The sequence below is a fragment of the Amphibalanus amphitrite genome, unplaced genomic scaffold, assembly GCF_019059575.1.
Source record: "Amphibalanus amphitrite isolate SeventyFive unplaced genomic scaffold, NRLGWU_Aamphi_draft 000362F_arrow, whole genome shotgun sequence".
In the NCBI taxonomy this organism is placed as follows: domain Eukaryota; kingdom Metazoa; phylum Arthropoda; class Thecostraca; order Balanomorpha; family Balanidae; genus Amphibalanus; species Amphibalanus amphitrite.
The window spans coordinates 472,279-494,685 of NW_024881856.1; the positions used below are offsets into that span (position 1 = coordinate 472,279).

General features: G+C 50.0%; 1 protein-coding gene across 2 annotated transcripts in view; it reads right to left on the minus strand.

Moving 5' to 3' along the window:
- Positions 1–1,753: 1,753 nt before the first annotated feature.
- Positions 1,754–22,407, minus strand: part of LOC122389570 (protein FAM166B-like) — a 32,141-nt gene continuing 11,487 nt past the window's right edge. For both annotated transcript variants that reach the window (XM_043381727.1, XM_043381728.1), the window contains exons 2-5: positions 20,220–20,295; positions 7,264–7,423; positions 5,369–5,641; positions 1,754–2,772 (exon numbers count right to left, since the gene is read on the minus strand). In XM_043381727.1, the coding sequence (XP_043237662.1) occupies positions 2,570–2,772; positions 5,369–5,641; positions 7,264–7,423; positions 20,220–20,295 (712 nt within the window). In that variant the 3' untranslated portion in view covers positions 1,754–2,569. The remainder of the gene's footprint in view (positions 2,773–5,368; positions 5,642–7,263; positions 7,424–20,219; positions 20,296–22,407) is intronic.

Consider the following 22,407-nt stretch of genomic DNA (forward strand, 5'->3'; position numbering starts at 1 on the left):
CTTAGCCATCCTTAGCTTTCCTAGTAAAAAGTACCACTAGGTACGCCTCGCAATATTTTTTTTTTTTGCGCATTACATATTATCTATAGGTGTACAGTGTAGGTACTTCAATAGGACCAAAATAATTTCACATGGATGTGCCTGTGCCATCTACCTAGTGATGAAAAGGAAAAGACATGGATGAAAAGCGGATATACCTACATAATTGGCATGTGCATTGTGCCTAACATATCACCTATCACCGTTACCTATCACCGGCTAAGCAATTCATTGATGGGCAATGTAATGCACGAAATAGGAGCGTGTGTTTTCTTAATTTTCCATCCCATATTTATTTTTCAATCTTCCATTTGACATTGAAAATTTTGCGTTCTGCGTTATTATTGCAGCACAAGCATAAAAGAAGCGAGCGCAAGATGATAAACGGCCTACCATTTGCGCAAATTTACTTCCAAACGCTTCCCAGAGGAGCACGAGGCGTTTAAATACAGTTAGGCTGTTCGGTCGGAGCAAACATCGTTCTGACCCCTCCGGAATGGTCTGTCGGCCCTGGTCCCATCCGTCTTCCGGCAGGGCAATGGGTCCGGGTGGTCGCCCTTTCCGCTATCGATTGGACGTGTTCGCCCGCGAGTTCGGTGCTCCTGGCCGGGTGTACGACTGTGTGTGTATGTGTGTGTGTCTGCGAGTAAGTGTGCCGCACCCGGGCGATACAGTGCCTTATCGATCGGACGGCGGTCGCCCTGACTTGAGCAGCTGAAAATGGCTCCCAGTCGGCCCCACCCGTGCCACCACGGCTCCCTGCTCCGGCTCGAAGCAGCCCCGGCCGCGCTGGGCTTTCGCCCCGCTTCCTGACCAGCCAAGCGCACTGCGTCCGGTCTTAACAGCGAGATTCCCCTCCAGACAGTGGCGTAACGCACCACCGACCCGTTACGGAACTGCGGCGAGTAGGGAGGGTAGGGGAGCGAGGGAGCCACTCGACCAGACTTAGCTGGAATTGACGCTGGTCACGTTGCGAACATGAGACAAGTGACCTCATGCGCCCACACGGCAATAGGGAATGTCTACCATGCCATTTAGTACTGTCCGAAAATGTAGGTGCGTATTTTAGATGCTCCCTTTAAAAACTCATTGCAATTTGCAAAAGCTGCAATGCGGAATATTTTTAGATAGTTGAACGCTACACTAGAGGTCCAACGCCGAGCCGCTCACCACCTTAGCAACAGAGTGGAATTATTATGAATAACACTGACAATGCAACGTTTGCTAGCGACCAGGATCTCGTTCTTGTCTGATGCAAATATCAGGTGGTCGCTGGATTGGTTCGAACAGACTTAATTCGGTCCCGCTGTGTCGTCGTATACGGCTTCTGAGCCGTTCGATATCCCATAGGGGAGGGTCAGTGTCGGTCTTCATAGCAGAACCGCGGTGAGCACTGAGCCTGGTGAGCACTGGGGTGGCATGATCTTCTTGGCCGACACTAGCTAGAAGTTTGACATTTGTCATAAACGTGTTGGGTCGTAGTTTATATCCAAACCAGATTTGCAGTTGGCTCGAGTCGTCAACAAGGTTTTAGTTGGTTAACATATAAGGCGGCAGATTTTCAACAAAAGCTTCTAAAATATCACGACTTCTTGCAAATATGTAAAAATAAAAATAGACTTGCTCAAAATGACTTCAATTTTACAATTACGTGTATATATACTGTTTGCATCCACTTCCGTAACTGCATAGTACTGACGTTTAAATGCAATGCTCCGTTTCGTGCAAAATGTATTTGCCCTCCCAAGGAGCTACCTACTCATAGAGGTATTGCAATCAAATGACAATCATTTAGCAGAGAACACTTACATAATAATACGACATAACAGTGTGCACTGAAATTCGGTGATAATAAAGCTGACTTTTAGCAGTCGCCACATAAATAGTGAAGCCCAACACACCAGAGCAGAAACGCTGCCTAACTAAACATACGACTCTGGCTGCATAAGACCAGGATCACTGCGTAAGATTCTAGACGTATTGCCAATCGCACTAGCACCATTCTCGGAAAAGTTTGCATTAAAGCATCAAACCAAAATTACTCTGTGCTGCACGTTACCCAGCGGAAAGTATGCACTTCAGCATTCTATTGTATGGCTGAAAACACTTCAAACAAATCGGCACTATCGCGCATCGGTGACAATTTTTGCCACCAAAAAATATTTATAGCTGAGGTTACTATGCATAGCTAGACTCACCAAAGCTAGCTCCAAACATAGCATTTATTTGTTCCAGAAGGGCAGTTTCCTTGCAGCCAGAACAGCTCTAAAACCGACTCTAAAAAAAACTGCAGCAGTTTGTGGCAGATGTCCGACGCATGCTGAGAGCTGTCAGATTCTAAAACGCCTTTTGTCACCTTCTCAAACATTCTTGAATGATTTCCTTAGACTTAAACTCGTTTCGCATCGTGTCCTTTAATTCAATCAAAACCATTTCTGCACCATCATAAAGCTCCTGTGCCGTTCCAGACTGCCAAAATGTCTGCCCCTTCACTCACACACCACCGCGGACTGCACCACTGCCGGAGTGTTCAGGATTTCACGGGGCCGTTGGGCTGCTGGTGGCGCACGCTGACGGGACGGGCGTGGCTCTGCCGGTACCGCTCCACCTGTTCATGCAGCGCGTGAAACCCCTCGTCGGCAAACCGAGAGAACCGCTTGCCGACGCCCATCTGTGAGGTGCGCGCCCGCGGCACGAACCCGCTGTAGCCCGGGATGGGCAGCGGCTCCTCATCTGCGAAAAAGAAGCCACGTGTCAGGTCAGATTACATAAAATCAGATCACACTGTCAGTAATGATACATTTGGGGACACGACGATTCTGTACAACTTAATCAGCGTTATGTAACAGTGTTATCATTGCAATCATATTGCCACAAGGATGCCAGGTAGATTCCGTCACGTGGGTAAAAGCACTTTAGTTCCAAATTGATAGAATGAATTCGAAGCGAGAGCGAACACGTGGAAGCCGTGGAAGGGGTGCGATATTTCTAATGCTATCAAAGACCCTGATCAAAGATACCATTTTGGTATGGAATAATGGATGGTTGATTTAATTTGGCGCTGATAGCATAGAGACAGTTCTATCTTTCAGGTGGAGGGTCGCTAAAAAAGTAAATTGCTTTTGTCTCAGTCCATTCCGCCTGTGTGTATCGTCATGAACTAAGAATCCATTACTCTATTATCGTCATCCAATAATGAGCGATAACGGCGGTGCTGAGGTCGCCTTTGCCACTGCCGCTGATGGCGGCTGTGGCAGCGACAGCGACACCAGCAGCAGCAGCTCGGAGACGCTGGAGACGTACACCCTGGAATCGTCGATCGCTGACGTCCACCCCGACCACCTGGTCGACACGCGCGTCTTTCAGGAGACGAGTAACAGCTGCCTGATCCACGCCGAGCCCTTCCCGGTGACGTTCATCGGCTTCCGACTGAAGCAGGCCAACACTGCCGTGCTGAGGGTGTACAACAAGTCGGCCACGTCGCAGAGGTTCCACATCATCCCGCCGAGTGATTCCGTGTTCACCATTCAGTACACCAAGGTACGCTACTTCGTGCCCGGCTCCACGCTCAAGATCCATATCACGTTCACGCCGCAGGAGCAGCGTTTCCACTCGGACCGTATCCTGGTACACTGCGAGGATGAGTTCAACCTGCAGGTGCCAGTGATGGCGTTTCCCAGCGTGACGTTCGCCGCGTTTCCGCGTCACATCCTGCTGCCGACGACGCCGGTCGGCCGGCGGCTGACGCACAAGATTCCGCTGCTGGTGCAGGCGGCGGTGCCGACCAGTTTTCGGGTGGAGGTGGCCGAGCCGTGCGCGGAGATGACGGTGGAACCCACGGAGGGCGCTCTGCCGACCGACGGCTCGGTGCTGCACCTGACGCTCACCTACCGGCCACGTCAGTACAGCACGGCCCGCACCACCCTGCGACTGTTCCTCTCCGACTGCGGCGTCACGCCAGCCACCTGCACCGTGGCCGCCCGCTGCGTACCGGGGCTGAGGAGAGACAGACTGGCCGCCAAGAGACCACCCTCCGTCCAGCCCCGTACCAGTCCTGTCCAGCCGCCGGCCGGGGCGCTCGGGCCGAAACACGACCTGTGTTTCCTGGCGGCGGGAGACGGACCCCCCCTCGGTGAGCTCGATCTCACCACACACGGAGACGTGGCCAAACTGCTGCTGCAGAAGTTCGCTGCCAGTGTAGTGGTCCAACAGACTTTCCTCGAGCGATCAGAGAGCTCTCTGGCTGCGGCCAACCGCGAGCAAGCACGCCGCTTCAGTCGAGCCGGTCTACAGCGGGCCACACGACTGGCCGAGAGGACAGAGGTCCGCCGCGGACAGCGACCGCTAACCACCCTCGAAAGGAACGCCATCCTGACGGAGCGGGGCCATCTCTGGGAACAGTACGGCAGGATGGTCAGCCAGACGACCGCAGCACCGCCGCACTCCGGCCTACCAGTCGTCCACCTGGTCAACAAGAAGTTGCTGCGGGACGCCGACCAGCCGGCGCTCTGGCGGCATCCTTCTTACGACGTCTACCTGAACCGGCCGTGGCCGTTCCGCCTGGCGGCTCTGGAGAGGTTCGTGCAGGCGGCGCGTACGGTAGTGCTGCGGTGTCGAGCTGAGAACCGTCTGCTGCGACTCCGTCCACTGGTAGAGGAGGTACGAGCCGAGAGAGAGGAGGAGCGGAACAGGGCAGAGCAGGAGGAGGAGGAGCAGGAGCGGGAGCTGACAGACGCAGAGTGGAAGGAGATCCTGGATCAGGGGAGAAAGGAGGATGACAAGGAGGACGAGGAGGAGGACGAGAAGAAGAGGGTCGAGAGTAAAATGAGTGAGGAGGAGAAGGCGAGCGATAGTGCATTGGAAGATAACAGCAAACGGATGAATGAGAGTGAGACGGAAGTCAGAGAAGGAGACGAAGATGATGAATAATTTCAAATGAGTCGGAATATTTTCGCGCTGAATGCTCTTCCCTTCTACACACGTTACTACAAGCATGCCGAAATGCAGAACCAGAAGCCATTCCCGACCTGTCCCAAGTTTCAAAGTTATGCAAGCGGATTGGAGTGGTGCCACGCAACGTTCCGTGATTCGTGTGACGCTGAGTGAATTGTTTTTGATTACGTTGTGGTCTCGCCTAATAAAAAATAAACCTGAATATTTCATATGCACGGTAAGCATTAGGAAAAATAAACACGACACACAAACAACGAGAACTAAGAGCATAGATCATTAGAAGCTCGAACGACCTATAGAGGCACGCATGTTTGAGGACCGTATAAACTCATTTCATCTGGTTGAAGTTCAGACCAATGTCACCGGCGAATCTCACCTTTGCTATGAGCCGAGTAGCGGCTGAACTTGGCGTCTAGCGCGCTGCTGACGGCGCCGTTGCTCAGGGCGGGGGCGGGGGCGGCGGGAGCGGCGGCGCCCGTCTCGCGGACCGCCCGCCGACTGGCCGAGGCCCTGCCGAGCGAGCGGCTGCGGCGCGCGTGCTCCTCGCGCTCCCGACGCTCGGCAGTCCGCCGCTCCATGTCGCTGAAGCAGTCGTCGCAGGCCTTGCGGTAGTTGGTGCCGACCACATACCGGCTTCCCGGAACGAAACCTGTAGTGAGAAAGGGACGCTAGATAATGGTAGACAAGACGAACCACTAACGGCAAACGCGGGCAGAAATTTAGTACCAGCCTGCAGGCGACATTAGAATGACCCTCATGTTTCTGTTCTGATGAATGGATGCCGGGTTCTACTTCTGATGCAAGCATGGCTGCATGCGATACCTCGTTCCTGTATTGATGTGTTTCCAGAGCAATACACGACAATGTGCATTGTGCATTATGCATTGTTTCTAAAGTCACGGAAGCCTCTAATCACACGATGGTCATTAGTGGGTGATTGAAAATAGAAAACGACCCTTTTATCATTGTGATATCTTGCTGTGCCTAATAAAATTGCCTAGTTATGTCAAATCCTAAATTGTATTAATTCCCTGCGTTTGAGCTCTCTCTCTCTCTCTCTCTCTCTCTCTCTCTCTCTCTCTCTCTCTCTCTCTCTCTCTCTCTCTCTCTCTCTCTCTCTTTCCCTCTCTTTCCCTTTCTCTCTCTATCTCTTTCCCTCTCTTTTCCTCCCTCTCTCTCTCTCTCTCTCTCTCTCTCTCTCTCTCTCTCTCTCTCTCTCTATTTTTCTCTCCATGTTCGTTTCTGTGCGCCACCCCAAGTTACAAATCACCCGTAACTGCCTCATGACGTGTAGTGACCTACAGAACATGGCCGGTCGGACTGACGGACACCGTGGGCAGCCAAACATTGATCGGATACCGTCTGGCCCAATATGACTGGCACTGTGTGTAGTGTGTTGTGTGTATTTGTGTTTTGCGCGTCAGTTTGTGTGTAGGACTTGGTGTGTCTGTGTATGTTGGCAGCAACCACGGCCGGCTGTCCCAGACTAGTGACATTTGCTGAGCGGTGCCTGTCGCAGCTGGAAATGGAGATCGATAGGCTGCATAAAGCATAAGGACACTAAAAGGCTCAACACTCAACAGTAAAGGCCGAACAATCAACAGGGATTGTAATCATGGTATTGTTGCGACAATTGACAAGGTGGAAATGTGTTCTCACCTGAGCAGCTTATGGCGATGGCAAGAAATCGATATAACAAAAACTGTTTATCACAGACAAAGATTTATACCCAGATCATCAAGTTTACCTCCTGCGCTCCCATTCACGTCTCCGCACATCTGTACCGGCTCAGCGGCGCAGTCCGCCGTTCCCGGCTCCGTGTCCGTCCCAGAGGCATGTCTCGTCTCTCGATATCGTGACGGGATCTCTCCCACGCGCGCGGTTCGTCCGATCGCGGTCGGCGCTTCTCACGGAGATGTGAACCGTGACTGGACCAGCCAGACTCACGGAGTCGTGTCGTCGTGCCTGCCTCCGTTCGGGCTACCGGGAGAGTGGTCGAATCCGGCCGGGACTAGCGTCCATCCGGGGGAGTAGGTAATCGACCCGCGGGGTACTTGGAGTGGGCGACTGTTTGCAGAGAATACAGCGCGATAGAGTGCGGTGTCTGTGGAGGAAAGTGCTGCCCCGCGCGGCTGGTCATGCGGTGCTGCAGGCCGGCACGGACGGTGGCCGGCCGTAGCAGGGTGGGTGTGGGTCTGCACCGGTCCGTGTGTGGAGCAAAACAGAGCTGAGTAGGGTTCGGCGTCTCGGCGATGACGTCACGCCACTGACCTGTGTAGCCGGCGATGCCGCCTCGGGGTGACATTGGCTTGGGCGGTGCTCGGGTCACCGAGGTCACCTCTCGGGCCCGGTCGACGACATCGACAGGCGCCGACTGGAGGTCCGCACCGCGGGGGGTCACTGTCACGTGACCCACATGAGTGCGGCTCACCTGCCGAGGGGGGGGGGGACACGCAGGTCATACATGGAGTCACATCAGGTCAGCAAGAGCAAGGTCTACATAAGCAGTCCGCTTTTACCGGATAAGTGAGAGAGGCATATGGTAATTTGTAAGAACTAGCAATACAGTATCGGTTCAACGTTTATCATAAAGAAACATTTAAGGTGGCGAAAACTCGCGGCAGTGCTTTACTCGACGTGATTCTAGAGCATAAAACTTTTATGGCGAACGTTCAACTGAAAATTTCTCAACTTCCAACAAACAACAGTTATGATACACAGCATTTTAATCATCCCGAGTGGCAAATCTGGTCCCCAGTTAATGGTTACTGTCGGATGAGGCATTCTGCGTAAATCTGGGGCCTCCCCAAAGAACATAAAGTCTCCTGCTGTCATTTGTGCGGTGCTTTTAACTGGATTGGGCGGCGCAGTTTTAATGCTACTGCCCGTGTTCCTGTCGTTCGCGCCCGGCCCAATTTGACCGAGGTGTCCTTCAGTGCCAGGCATGGACTGGAACCATTTGTCAATGCAGCCACTCGGCAGGACAGAAGCTCGGTAGGTCAGTGGCAGGCGGAATGGTTCCGACTATGTAGCCATGATCCTTGGGTGCATGCATTTACAGGAAGGGTTAGGCAACAGTGAAAACGTGAACGGGATAGTTTAAGCACAGCTTTAAAACGGAGACAAAAAAAATGAAACGATTATGACAGTGTGCATGATCAAATATAATTTGGCTTGTCGACTGTCGTCATATGAAATGCATGACATTGGAACAAAACAAAATTCATATCTGATACAAGGTATATAAAAACACTGATATATAAACAACACTGATCTGATGCTTCGTTTTGAGCCTGATACTCTACCCACAGTTATTCTCCCTTCAGTAAAACAGTCAAACCAAGCATTTTACACAACCATGGCTGCCTACATAGGTAAGCCTACATATATTGATTCAGGAATGAAAATTAGCCTAATAAAACTTGGTCAATGGTCTATGCAAGCTTACGACCTAATCAACACGCAATTTGAGAATGTGGATCGCTCGTAATTGTACAATGCAGTTGGAAAAGTTTCTCCAACCCTCATGTAACATTTGACTTCCCAATACTCTTTTCATATACGAAAAGCATTAATAGGTACTCCGGCTATTCTTCCGTCCTTCTGACTTTGTCACGCCACTCTCGTGGCTCTTTCGCTTCCCACCTCCGGACATCCACCAGCCAGCCGTATGTGCATAGTGACAACATCCAACCAGCAGCCACCTCGTCCGACGTTTGAGACGCCCGGCAGATAGGCGGGCAGACACAGGCGGGATACAGCCAGGCAGACAGGCGGGCAGACACCAGACAGGGTGGGAGACACTCGGCAGACAGGCCGGACAGACAGGGCGCGCAGACATTGATACGGGTGCCCGAATACCCTAACGCTCTGGTCGGCTGCCCGGGCGACAGGCCGCACCTGGTTCCGGTCACGTTCGAGACACAAGTGTGCCACGCCGCAGCCCGCGCGCCGTGGCTGGGGAGCGGAGAGGGTGGGCACCGGGGCAGCTGGTCTCTGCTGCCCACTCCCCACGGCACGGCACGACTCATAGGCCCGAAGTGCTGTGAGAAGTCAGGCTAGGTGACGGATAGTGGCGAGGAGTAGGTATTACCAACTGTCGTGAGGCAACTAACTGCCTTTGCCTAATTGGTAGGAGTCCGAAGTTTTTAACTAACCAATTAAATAATGAAATCCACGTTTTTTTTGCTGATAAAAGGCGCAGAAGGCATGTACGTTACCAGTAAAACGCCTTTTGGGCGAAGAACGAGCGAGCGAGATAGTGAGCCCTGCACGTGCGGAACGGCGAGAAGGTACTTCCAACGGACTTGTGCAAAGCACCCTTCTAACCCGTCGGTAGCTGTGTGCCAAATTTGAGCGCAATCGGCCCAGCCGTTCCCGAGATCTGGAAGCGGCATTCTGCACGTGCGCACGTGCAAACGGGGTCCAAACTGACTTTTGCACGGCACCCTACTAACTGGTCCCCAACCGTGTACCAAATTTGAGCGCAATCGGCCCAGCCGTTCTCAAGATCTGGAAGCGCCCCCTGCACGTGCGCACGTGCAGTAGCACCCTAACCGCAACACATGGGAATGCATTGCCTGGTGGGTGCCTACCTGCATGACAAATTTCAGCGAAATCGCCCCAGTAATTACCGAGTTATTGAAATGGGAACAAATTTGGCACCTCTTCTTTTTTGCATTTTGCACGTGCAGTGGGGGTCACTCACATAGATCAAGAGTATCCGACCTTTGGTAGAACGGATGCAGCTACCCTTTAAAATTACCGCAAGACAATCGCCCAAGCGGCTGTTGAGATATGAGCCTCTCAAAATCATTAATTTTGCAAAACAGCTTGAACACCCTTGACTTTTCACGTGGCACGTGCCACGACGGTCACTGAGATGTATCGAAAGTAGTCAATTACCAGACTTGTGATCAGCTCAGTTGAGCCGGCTCAAAAATCAGCTCAGCTCATGAGCCGGCTCAACATTTTGCCAAATTGTTGAGCTGTGAGCTGAGCCGGCTCAGTAATGCATTGAGCTGAGCTGCTGTCTGAGCTGAGCTGAATGAGCTTGAGCTGAGCTGAGCTGAATGAACTTGAGCTGAGCTGAGCTGAGCTGAGCTGAGCGAGCTGAGCTGAGCTGAGCTGAGCTGATTGAGCTGAGCTGATTGAGCTGAGCTGAGCTGATTGAGCTGAGCTGAGCTGAGCTGAGCCGATTGAGCTGAGCTGAGCTGAGCGAGCTGAGCTGAGCTGATCCAGTTCTAATTCTTTTCAGTTCATGCTTGGAAATTAACTCCGGCTTTGATGCTTCAGCTATGAGCTAGCTATGGAGTGAGCAATTACACTGCCTTCGTGATCGCACTTAAAAATATCAAAACTCTAAAGAAATCAATAGTAATCAGTAATCACTAATCAAGCTTAATTTCTTTCATCCATATTGCATGGAAATTGGAAGACCAGTGTTATCTCCCGAACTAATGGTCCGATTTGGAAAATTCAAACGCCAATCGAAAGATCTCATCACGAACAACTAAAAATATGTAGGGGAGAGTGGGGTAATTTGGCCGCTTTTTTTAGAAAACGATATAACTTAAAATTGACGACACATTTCTGCATTTTCTCAACGCTGGCAGGTGTCGCATTCATCTTACTTTACTGGACAGTGAACTTGAAATGATAGAGTAATTACTTATATTGAAATTGTGACGCATTACAAAGGTCTGCAAGGCGGCCAAATTGCCCCACTAGCAGGGTTATTTGGCCGGGGGTGTGGGGCAATTTGGCCGGTGTTAGTTTGCGGTCGGGATTTTCTGTTATATTGCGAGTCAGCTTCAGATTCAGCAATGACGTGTGTCCTATGACGCATTTGCCGCATTTTGGAGGTTGGCTCAGGTGTCACAGAGGTCAAAATAGCCAAATTAGCGGCTCTAGATGCGATCACAGTTTTTTTACGAATAACTTTTGAAGTAATGAAGCTAGGCCAAAATTTCGAGTACCATCGTAATTTTCTCGTCAGTCCGCATCGAAAGATATATGTGTTGACCTTGAGAAGTCAAGGTCAAAGGTTGACCTCAGGTCACGTTGCATCAGGTCGCTTGACCTCAAGGTCACGTGATTTCAAGGTCATCATGCATATCATTCGATGCGCCTTGGCGAGCTGAACAGAATGAGACCATTTGTGCGGCTGTACCATTTTTATGTAAGGATTTATTAGCAGAAAACGGTTGGTAACCTTTGATGACGTCACATGCTCTTACAGTTGACCAATCGGAAGTAAGGCATCAAAGCAGTCAAAGTTGGTCATGAATCATGTCATTTATGGTACAATTGACCATGAAAACTCAGCCGTCCCAGCATAGTGACCATGAGCGCACCGGCCAAGTTGCCCCGCTAGTCCCGGCCAAATTACCCCATATTGCCATTCTGAAAATTTTTGTCTATAAAGTCATCACGGCTTTACGGAATTAGATAAAATTGCTCTTGGAACCGCTGAACACCCCCAAGAATGGCGCTATAATGTCTGAATTCGTTTTTAGCCCAAATACTACATGTTATACAACTTTGTAAACAGAAGTAAAAGTTACCATTTTCTAATGAAATTAACGTTTTATTAATTTTGAATAAAACTACGAGGGGCAAAGTTTTGACATTTGTCCTCCAGTTATTTCTACCCATGACAAATGAATAGAGATTCGAGTTATTTCACTCACTTTTATTAGACATCGTACAGGTGGGGGCGGCCAATTTACACCACCGGCCAAATTACCCCACTCTCCCCTACTTAATTTAAAGTTTGAGGTCAAGGTCAAGGTCAGGTCAAGGGTACAAATTGCAAGTTTCCACAGTATCGGCCTTGCACCGTAGTTGCCGAGGAATGGAGTCATGGACTGAGACTGATTGCCCAAAACGTGTTCTTAGGCTACCAAGACAATATTCGTTGCATACAATATCATTCCGAGGTCAAGGTCAAGGTCAGGTCAGGTCAGGTCAGGTCAGGTCAGGTCAGGTCAGTTCACCAAAAAACAAAATATAGAAAAGGGCATGTGCGACACATGTTTTATGGGTCATTTTATTCATAGAATTCAATAGGCACACTCAATAAGTGATATGGACCACATCTGGATGAATTTCAGGTCGAGGTCAGGTCAAGGTCAGGTCAAGTGAGGTCAAATTTTGAAGTTGGTTGTTAACGCCTAAAAAGGTGTCTATCTGATGCAGTTTTTCACGGCAAATCGAATGGTGCTATTTTTGTTAAGGTACGAGGTCTAGAACTTCCAAAAAATTCATTTTTTCAAACAATTGTTTGTCGTGACGTCATAAAATTTTGAATAACTCCCACGTTTTTTTAACCGATTCTTTTAAAAATTGGTATGTATGGTGCAAATGGACCACTTCTCTGACATATATTCCGTTTTTTCGATACACGCAAAATTTTGGATTTGTAATTATTTTCCCAAAAAGTCAGTTTTTTTTAGAAAAAAAAAATTGGGCCAAAATAAAAAATTTCAAAAACTGAGATAGCAATTTGATAGACAAATTAGAATCACGTATAACCTTTTTTGTTACGTCTTGATTCCCTTAAAAATGAAGATGTTAGCGGCGTTTGAAATTTTGCCGTTTTGGAGGCGAAAATGGCGAACATGACGTCACTAAAACGTCATTTTCTCAAAAAAAAAAAATCCAAAGGATTTCGCTCAAATTTTCAGGGAACGCGTCAAATTGATGTAAGAAAAGGTACTGAAAGTTTGGCGGCTCTGCGCGCCGCCGTTTTTGAGATATTGCAAAAATTCGCGAGGGGGGGTAAAATTTACCCCCCAGCCCCGCGCGGGTTAAGCCATGAACACTGAACAGAACATGTTTCAATTGATGCTCGTCATGTGCCAGTTGTGAGTGCACTGCGGTGATTGTCGCGGGTGCACACTGTGATAACATGTGATAACACTGCCAAGAACAGTCCATTTCATGTAGTCTGAGTCCAAGTAGACGCACGACTCGCAAAGTCTCAAGGTTTTAATGAGCTTATCTCTTTTGCCCATTGTGTAAGTTGCCTCGCTCCTTGTTGGAGGAGACTTACTTATGTGCCAAGAGTTGGTCTGTTTTTTAGGCGTATACGATTTTAAAAGAACGACTGAACGATCTGAGCGTGAATTTAACTGAGCGGAAACTGAGCTGAGCTGAATTGAGCGGAAACTGAGCTGAGCTGAACGCGAACTGAGTTGAGCTGAGCTGAGCTGAGCGGAAACTGAGCTGAGCTGAGCTGAGCTGAGCGGAAACTGAGCTGAGCTGAGCGGAAACTGAACTGAGCTGAGCGGAAACTGAGCTGAGCTGAGCTGAGCGGAATCTGAGCTGAGCTGAGCTGAGCGGAAACTGAGCTGAGCTGAGCTGAGCGTGAGCGGAGCGCAGCCGGTTTGAGCGGAACGTGAGCTGAGCTGAGCCGCGTTAAACTGAGCGGGAGCTGAGCGGGAGCGGATAAGACGGAGTTGAGCTGAGCGAGCTCACTTTTTTCTTGAGCTGTCACAAGTCTGTCAATTACGGGGTAGAAGGGATGGGGCTACCCAGCAAAAAAGACCGAAGGCCAATCGGTCTAGCGGTTGCTGAGATATAAGCCTCTCAAAAGCGTTACAGGCCGGGCCGGGCCGGGCCGGGCCGCTCATACTGAGATTTTTCCGTTATATTGAAAAGACTCACTTCGCTCGCTGCGCTCGCTCGCTCGTAATAACGGAAAAATCTCAGTATGAGCGGCCCGGCCCGGCCCGGCCCGGCCCGGCCTGTAACGCTTTTGAGAGGCTTATATCTCAGCAACCGCTAGACCGATTGGCCTTCGGTCTTTTTTGCTGGGTAGCCCCATCCCTTCTACCCCGTAATTGACTACTTTCGATACATCTCAGTGACCGTCGTGGCACGTGCCACGTGAAAAGTCAAGGGTGTTCAAGCTGTTTTGCAAAATTAGTGATTTTGAGAGGCTCATATCTCAACAGCCGCTTGGGCGATTGTCTTGCGGTAATTTTAAAGGGTAGCTGCATCCGTTCTACCAAAGGTCGGATACTCTTGATCTATGTGAGTGACCCCCACTGCACGTGCAAAATGCAAAAAAGAAGAGGTGCCAAATTTGTTCCCATTTCAATAACTCGGTAATTACTGGGGCGATTTCGCTGAAATTTGTCATGCAGGTAAGCACCCACCAGGCAATGCATTCCCATGTGTTGCGGTTAGGGTGCTACTGCACGTGCGCACGTGCAGGGGGCGTTTCCAGATCTCGAGAACGGCTGGGCCGATTGCGCTCAAATTTGGTACACGGTTGGGGACCAGTTAGTAGGGTGCCGTGCAAAAGTCATTTTGGACTCCGTTTGCACGTGCGCACGTGCAGAATGCCGCTTCCAGATCTCAGGAACGGCTGGGCCGATTGCTTTCAAATTTGGCACACCGCTAGCGACCAGTTAGAAGGGTGCTTTGCGCAAGCCCGTTGGAAGCACCCTCTCGCCCTTCCGCACGTGCAGGGCTCACTATCTCGCTCGCTCGTTCTTCGCCCAAACGGCGTTTTACTGGTAGGTATTGAAAAGACTCGCTTCGCTCGCTGCGCTCGCTCGCTCGTAACAAAGTTCCGAACAGTGACTGAGAGAGAGAGAGAGAGAGAGAGAGAGAGAGAGAGAGAGAGGGCGAGAAAGAGAAAGAAAGAAAGAAAGAGAAAGAAAGAGAAAGAAAGAGAAAGAAAGAAAAAAAGAGGAGGAGGAGGAGGAGGAGGGAGAGGAGGAGGAGGAGGAGGAGATAAATTTGGCATGTGTACTCTCGGTTAAGAATCGCACTTCACTGGAATCAAGAAAGTCGCTTTAGCAAAGTCTGGTGGAGTGATTGCAGCTTAGTTGGCAAAGTAGCTGTAAGCCCGTCTGTAATCTCATTGGCTATGACAGCATTAGAGTTTCAAGTTTGACATTATGCCGCATCAAGCTGTGGGATAGGCTGGATCAGTCTCACAGTGGGCCAGGCGCTTCAAAAAAGCGGAATTAAATCAATGAGCACAGCTGCGGTGCCAAAAATGATTCATTACAGGGTAAAATATCATGCTAAAGCCGAATCCGATATCCATTTTCAAATTTGATTGGTTACGCTAGGTCACTGACCTATGACGTCATTATTTAATTTCTGCGCTGCACATATGCCTGGGACAGGCGGGCACTATGCCGCATTGGCCGCGCGTTTGCAGTCTTTTCGTGGTTTCAAGCGTTCAAACATGTGATATGATGTTGGTCCCATGCATTAGAGTGGGTGTAAAGGTCACCTGGAGGTCAGGTCAGGTCATTAAGCTTCGATGACCTCGGTTCACTTTTTCGAGTTTTACATGTTTCTGGGCTAGTTTTGGAGCTGAATTCGAATTTAGGAACCATTTGAACATTTACGAAGTAGTTTTGGTGCCTTCGTAACATGTTACGAAGCTGTCAGAGGCGGGTTGACACCTACTACGAATACCCGGCAGGACCCATACTGGTTGACCTGACCTGAGCTGACCCGACCTGGCCTAAATGCATGAAGACATCATCTGTGATCAAAACTAACATGATATTCGTGATCAACATCCCGAAAAACCCCTTAGCAGCCACACTATACGACGTTCTAACAGGTCCCGACTTTCGGCCATTGACCTGACCTCAGAGGTCACCATTTGACCTATGACCTTAAAACCGGGTACCGTTGGCTTCGTCTCGTGACGACCTACACGATGGTTTTTTCCGCGAGGCTCTAGCTCAATTAGGGGCCAAACGCGAGGAGGGTCGCATCCCCCTGTGCCGTCGAGGGATGCAAAACGGCCTATGCCGGCGAGGGTTAAACCCTTATTTGTCCATTTCGCGCAAAAATGCGCAAAATATTTGCATTGGGCAGCAAGCTATACACCTTGAGGAAAGTCAGGCAGCAAATATCTTCGTGTTGTTCGGTGACGTTTTCTTTATATCCTTATATAAATTCATTGCGTCGTTGCACTACCACGGTTCCGAACAGGCACTGTAAACCCCACCGCTACTAGTAAGCATGAAATAGTTCCCGGGAACTTGAGTACGAGAAACATGCGCAGAAATACTTGCTGTTTTTTTAAAGCTATTTTGTACGGAATAACTTTAATAATTTTACGCTGAGAGCTTTTGAATCAGGGGAACGGAATATGGTACACAGCAGTCATTTCCATCTCCAGTCGGTAAGTCCTACTTTGCGACGTTATAGCATTATCTGCCTTGGCATTGGGGAAAGGAAACTTGCTTATTCGGAAACTTTGGACATTTTTACAATACTCTATTTCATAATTACAGGAATTTCACCGAAGTTGATTTTCGACTTAATTCCGCTTTTTTGATGCGCCTGGCCCACTGTGAGTCTGCGATTGCAAGCGGTTCATTTTACGGCAGAAACCAGCGGTCGCTGGTTTCTGCTCCGCCCTCCTACCCTTCCCCCGCACCCCAGGGACCAGCGGAGCTGATCGGATCGGACTGCGGCGATTGTGGCGGTCCACAGCGGCGTTAGTGGCGCTCCACCGCGGCATTTGCAGCGCTCCACTGCGCCACTGTTAGTCACGGATGGAGCTGCGGGGTGTCATAGCCGACCGATCACTCCCCAACTTCAGTCCGTGGAAGAAACCTATACAGTCTTCAAACCTCTGCAGACGCGACGCCCTTACCCATCGACCCTGCTTCCGAGAAGCTCTCCCGGTCCCCTCGCTGGCGCGTGGCTATACAGATAGGCACTCCCGAGGCCGGTCGCTCATCGGTCATCTTCCCCCAGTCATCCATCACTAGAGACCTAAATATTGAATGGAGAATTACCGTATCGGTTTCCGTGATCTAATGGTATATTTGGCAAGCACGGGCAGAAATCGTGTGCACCTTACTAGTCCGCGATTTTTGGACTGCATTGCACATAATGTATATACATATATGCGCTTGTTTATGTGCATATTAGGGTGTATCGTCGAATTTTGATTTTTTTTAATCGTCTTCACTACTAAATTTTATTGGTCCCTGGCATGTTTGAAGCCGTAGGATACCAATCAAAAAAATCTGGGACGAAAACCTAGCCTGCTGCGAGCGGTTGAACGGAAGCCTGTCGGGACGGCGCCAGGCGTTGAAGTCTCCCCGTTAGTTACGCGCACACTAGCACCACGCGGCGGCTGGCGCCGTGCCGCCGCGTTCCCGGTCAGCCGTGTTTTAGCGTTCACTGACGGGTCGAAGTGATTATTCTAAGCTTTCCTAAGAAGCTTTCTGCCCCGCAGCTCATTATTGAGCAATAATATCGCACAAACTGCATAGAACATTGACATGCAGGTTGTCGGCACATATGGAGAAGGGGATGTTTTGGTTAATGCCTCCTTTAATAGGAAGAAATTGTGGAAGAACAACACATTTCCCTTGGAAATTACTCATCCTCCTTCTTCCTACGTGCCTGCTTTAGTAATCGAAGTACCCCTATTGACTCTACGTTCTTGATTCGGCTGTCGATTTTATGCATGGAATTCCGCTATATTATATTTTCTCGCTAAATGTCCCCTGAGCTATATTGAGGCGTCACGGGACAGCAATGCTCAGCACACAACTGCAGAGAAAAAGTCAATATGGTCATGCGTTTTGTATGCCAAAATGTGTGAGCCTTGGCGTGTACCAGCAGCCGTTGTCACCATTGTAATTTTCACGACTTTATCTTTATAAGGATGCAATTGCCCACTTCCCAGTTCCCAGACTGGGTTTGGAGATATAGTTTTACAGAAACATTTAGGAATGTCTGTAATGTAAGTTAAAAGCTAATACCGAAAGGAATCCACATATTTTCGAATTTCCTGTTTGCTGTATTGCTTAGTAAATGCCAGACGCCATGATGGCATGGTTGCGATTGATGGTATGCCGGATGGCCAGGGTACGAACTCACGGTAAGTCAGCTTGGCCGGCAGGCATCAACAGGCACAATAGTCTTACACTGATATCGTCACCCTCAGTTATTCGTCACCATTCAGCAGCAGGCCCAGAGCTTCGGGCTTTGAACCGTAAGGCACAGGTGTAGGAGCAAGACATTGCGCCGATTCGAAGGGCTGGAAGGGCAGCATCGCGGGGGCTGGAATGCGCCTGAGCGGCTGAGACCATCCCATTGGGACGGGGGTGTTCTGGGTGCACTCAGCCGCTCATGCTGGGAAATGCATCCAATGGAGCTCTACCCCATCCCCACCCGTTTCGAATAATTAGGCTGACCTTTAGTCTAGAACAAAGAAGGATGATGATTGATGGTTGGCTGGTCCCGAGGATAGAAAGGACAGGTAATGACATCATATAATGAATCGAAGACGGCCCCGGCCCGATCCTCTGATAGAGGCTCATCAACACGTATCTCGTTGTGGACCATTTCGTTTTCCTCCACCTTGGTTTTTGCACCGACCTCAACGGGTTGGAAGATTACGATGTTCAGAAACCATTAAGGTCGTAATTGTATATTCGTTGAGTTAGGTTAGCCTTTCCATTCCATGAAGACTACTTTATAATTATTGGATGATAGGATGAGGTTTTCACTGTGTTGAACCTGTCCTACCTGCTCAGTGAACGAATATACAACGAATATACAATTACGATCTTAATGGTTTCTGAACATCGTTACCTTCCAACCCGTTCAGGTCGGTGCAAAAACTACGGTGGAGGAAAACGAAATGGTCCACAACGAGATACGTGTTGATGAACCTCTATCAGAGGATCGGACCGGGGCCGTCTTCGATTCATTATATGATGTCATTACCTGTCCTTTGTATCTATCCTCGGGACCAGCCAACAGTCATCCTTCCTTGTTGTAGACTAAAGGTCACCCTAATCATTCGAATGGAGAGCTCCATTGGATGCATTTCCCAGCATGAGCGGCTGAGTGCACCCAGAACACCCCCGTCCCAATGGGATGGTCTCAGCCGCTCAGGCGCATTCCAGCCCCCGCGATGCTGCCCTTCCAGCCCTTCGAATCGGCGCAATGTCTTGCTCCTTCACGTGTACCTTACGGTTCAAAGCCCGAAGCTCTGGGCTTGTTGCTGAATGGTGACGAATAACTGAGGGTGACGATATCAGTGTAAGACTATTGTGCCTGTTGATGGCTGCCGGCCAAGCTGACTTACCGTGAGTTCGTACCCTGGCCATCCGGCATACCATCAATCGCAACCATGCCATCATGACGTCTGGCATTTAATAAGCAATACAGCAAACAGGAAATCGAAAATATGTGGATTCCTTTCGGTATTCGCTTTAACTTACATTACAGACATTCCCAAATGTTTCTGTAAAACTATAATATCTCCAAACCCAGTCTGGGAACTAGGAAGTGGGAAATTGCATCCTTATAAAGATAAAGTCGTGAAAATTACAATGGTGACAACGGCTGCTGGTACACACCAAGGCTCACACATTTTGGCATACAAAACGCATGGCCACATTGACTTTTTCTCTGCGGTTGTGTGCTGAGCATTGCTGTCCCGTGACGCCTCAATATAGCTCAGGGGACATTGAGCGAGAAAATATAATACAGCGGAATTCCATGCATAAAATCCACAGCCGAATCAAGAACGTAGAGTCAATAGGGGTACTTCGATTACTAAAGCAGGCACGTAGGAAGAAGGAGGATGAGTAATTTCCAAAAGAAATGTGTTGTTCTTCCACAATCTCTTCCTATTAAAGGAGGCATTAACCAAAACATCCCCTTCTCCATATGTGCCGACAACCTGCATGTCAATGTTCTATGCAGTTTGTGCGATATTCTTGCTCAATAATGAGCTGCGGGGCAGAAAGCTTCTTAGGAAAGCTTAGAATAATCACCTCGACCCGTCAGTGAACGCTAAAACACGGCTGACCGGGAACGCGGCGGCACGGCGCCAGCCGCCGCGTGGTGCTAGTGTGCGCGTAACTAACGGGGAGACTTCAACGCCTGGCGCCGTCCCGACAGGCTTCCGTTCAACCGCTCGCAGCAGGCTAGGTTTTCGTCCCAGATTTTTTTGATTGGTATCCTACGGCTTCAAACATGCCAGGGACCAATAAAATTTAGTAGTGAAGACGATTAAAAAAAATCAAAATTCGACGATACACCCTAGTGCATATGTAGGTGTTTTCCTAGCACACAGCACGCACGAAGAGTTAGGTATCCACCAAGATTACTTTACTACTCGGTCTCCACAGCCTTCCACATCCCCCACACACACACTGCTGCACCTGTCTGGCCGTGCTGCCAGCCGCCCCGCCACCGAACATTACCTGTGGTCGGTGCTGAACCAGCCAGGCGTACGAGTGGCCCACATCGAACTTAAGTCCCGGACAGTGGCCAGTGTACCTGAAATCCAGGCACTGATCAGTCGGCTACCCACAGCGGAAACAGACATAATCGACACAGGGGAGCTGGCAGAGTGCGTTGGAGCAGTCATTACCGCATGCAGCTTTGGAGGTGGCAAGGATCGGGAGAGTGGTAAGGTCTTGTCTGCTGGGTCAATAGAAACGTTGGTCTGAAGTGCTTGACCGCACTTAAAGTTGGTTCGTTGGCTTGTTAAACACTTCCCTGAATTGAAGGTCACGACAATTACATACATATAAGCTGCAGAGCTCGCCTGAACAAAACCATATGTTCGTGAATTTGAAAGGCAAGTGGCAGATAACGAGTGTACGGGAACTTTTGCTGCCTGATTTTGGACGATCACAGCAATATAATGCACGATATGTGATTACTAATATATTATTACAAGCATGATAACGCTACGATCGTCCCATTTACGGTTTTACTGAGCGATATTTTTTCCTTTCCTTCATTTTGAATGCACATTCATCCCTAATCGGTCCCTCTATCCAATACTTCCCTCTATCGGTCCATGCTATCGTGCTGCCAAGGCTCGATCGTGGTTGCGTGTTGTGGCCCAGCACGGCCCGTGGGTCCGACCGGTGTACGTCACGTCACCCGCCCCGTGACACGCGTCGGCGTTCAACCACCTGATCACGAAGTGGCCGCGTCGCCTCGGCCGCGGTATGGGTCGACGGCAAGGAACGGGCGGGTCGCTAGGACGTCGACAAGGCCGGCGGCAGCGGACCGAACCGAGCACGGATCGATCTATGGATCGTACCCGAAACCAGGACCGTCGGGTTGCCGTCGCCGCACAGGCCACCGCTGTGGTGGTCGGCTGTCGGGTGGGGCGGCGAAGGGCGGGAAAGGAGGGGCGGGGAGAGTGGACCATGTTGCACGTTGCACTTGTCCGTTCAGTGTTTGAAGCTCCTGTATGGTATGTGCTTAATGGCGTTACGTCGCGTGATTATCGTATCACCATGCCTACCGGTAGGTCGTGTGGAGCTTGGAACACAAGGAATGAGGTCAACGTTATTAACAATGGATGAGCATGGTCGATAGAACGTGAAACTATAGTTAGGCGAATTAAACGTATTTCCGGAAACGTAGGCATTTAGTGTTAACACCGGAAGTAAAATGCTGTGAACATTACAATCTATAAGGTATAGGCTGTTTTTTGCAAGTTTTTTTTTTGTCATGCGCAGTTAATGTTGAAGATGAGCGGCTCATAAACAATTTTAGTGCATTCATCGGGATTGACCGAACAGTATTACCGCCTGCCGCCCCAATTATGCCATCAGCCAACCGAATGCTGATAACTGGTGTATAGCGGATGCAGTACCGCACTGCACGGCTGTGCTGCGGCACAGTCTATCCGTCAGTGACGCTCAGACGGGCCGGCGAGGGGTTGTTACTGTGGGATTAGTGGCGCGACACGAGATAGCTACAGGGCGACACGTGAGACGGAGATAAGTGGCACTGTATGAAGGTGTGAGGGGGGACACTGTCAGTTTGGGCGCAGTGGGGATGGGAGGGGGCGGGAAGAGGGGAGGGCGGTGTGTGCGTAGGGATAGCGAGTGAACGATGTTTACGAGGGACGGGCGCGGGAGACGGTGACGGGAGGGGGCTGCCCTTTGTGAGCAGCGACGGCCATGGTGACGGACGTAGAGTGAAAATGGTCATCATTTGGTGTTCGTGCTGATAACTATTTATGGTGACAGTGATGGTGGGTTGGTGACAGCGCCCGATACCTGAGGTGTGGCTGTGACCTTATAGCACTAGCGGGCGCCTTACTACAAGCGTGTAGCTGCGTGCACGCTGAGGTTTGCCGCATCACCGACACCGACGACATGACAGGTGGGTGCGACTGACGTCAACAGTGGTTTCCCTCAGTATGATGTGCGTGTATGTCGGCCTGTTGTCGACGCGTCAAAGCTAAGGTACGGGGCAGTGCGGAGGCACACGAGAGGCCTGGTTTTGATGAAGATAGAGAGGGAATGGGAGAGAGAGAGAGAGAGAGAGAGAGAGAGAGAGAGAGAGAGAGAGAGAGAGAGAGAGAGAGAGAGAGAGAGAGAGAGAGAGAGCGGGGGCGAGGTTGGTAACCGGCGTGGTGCA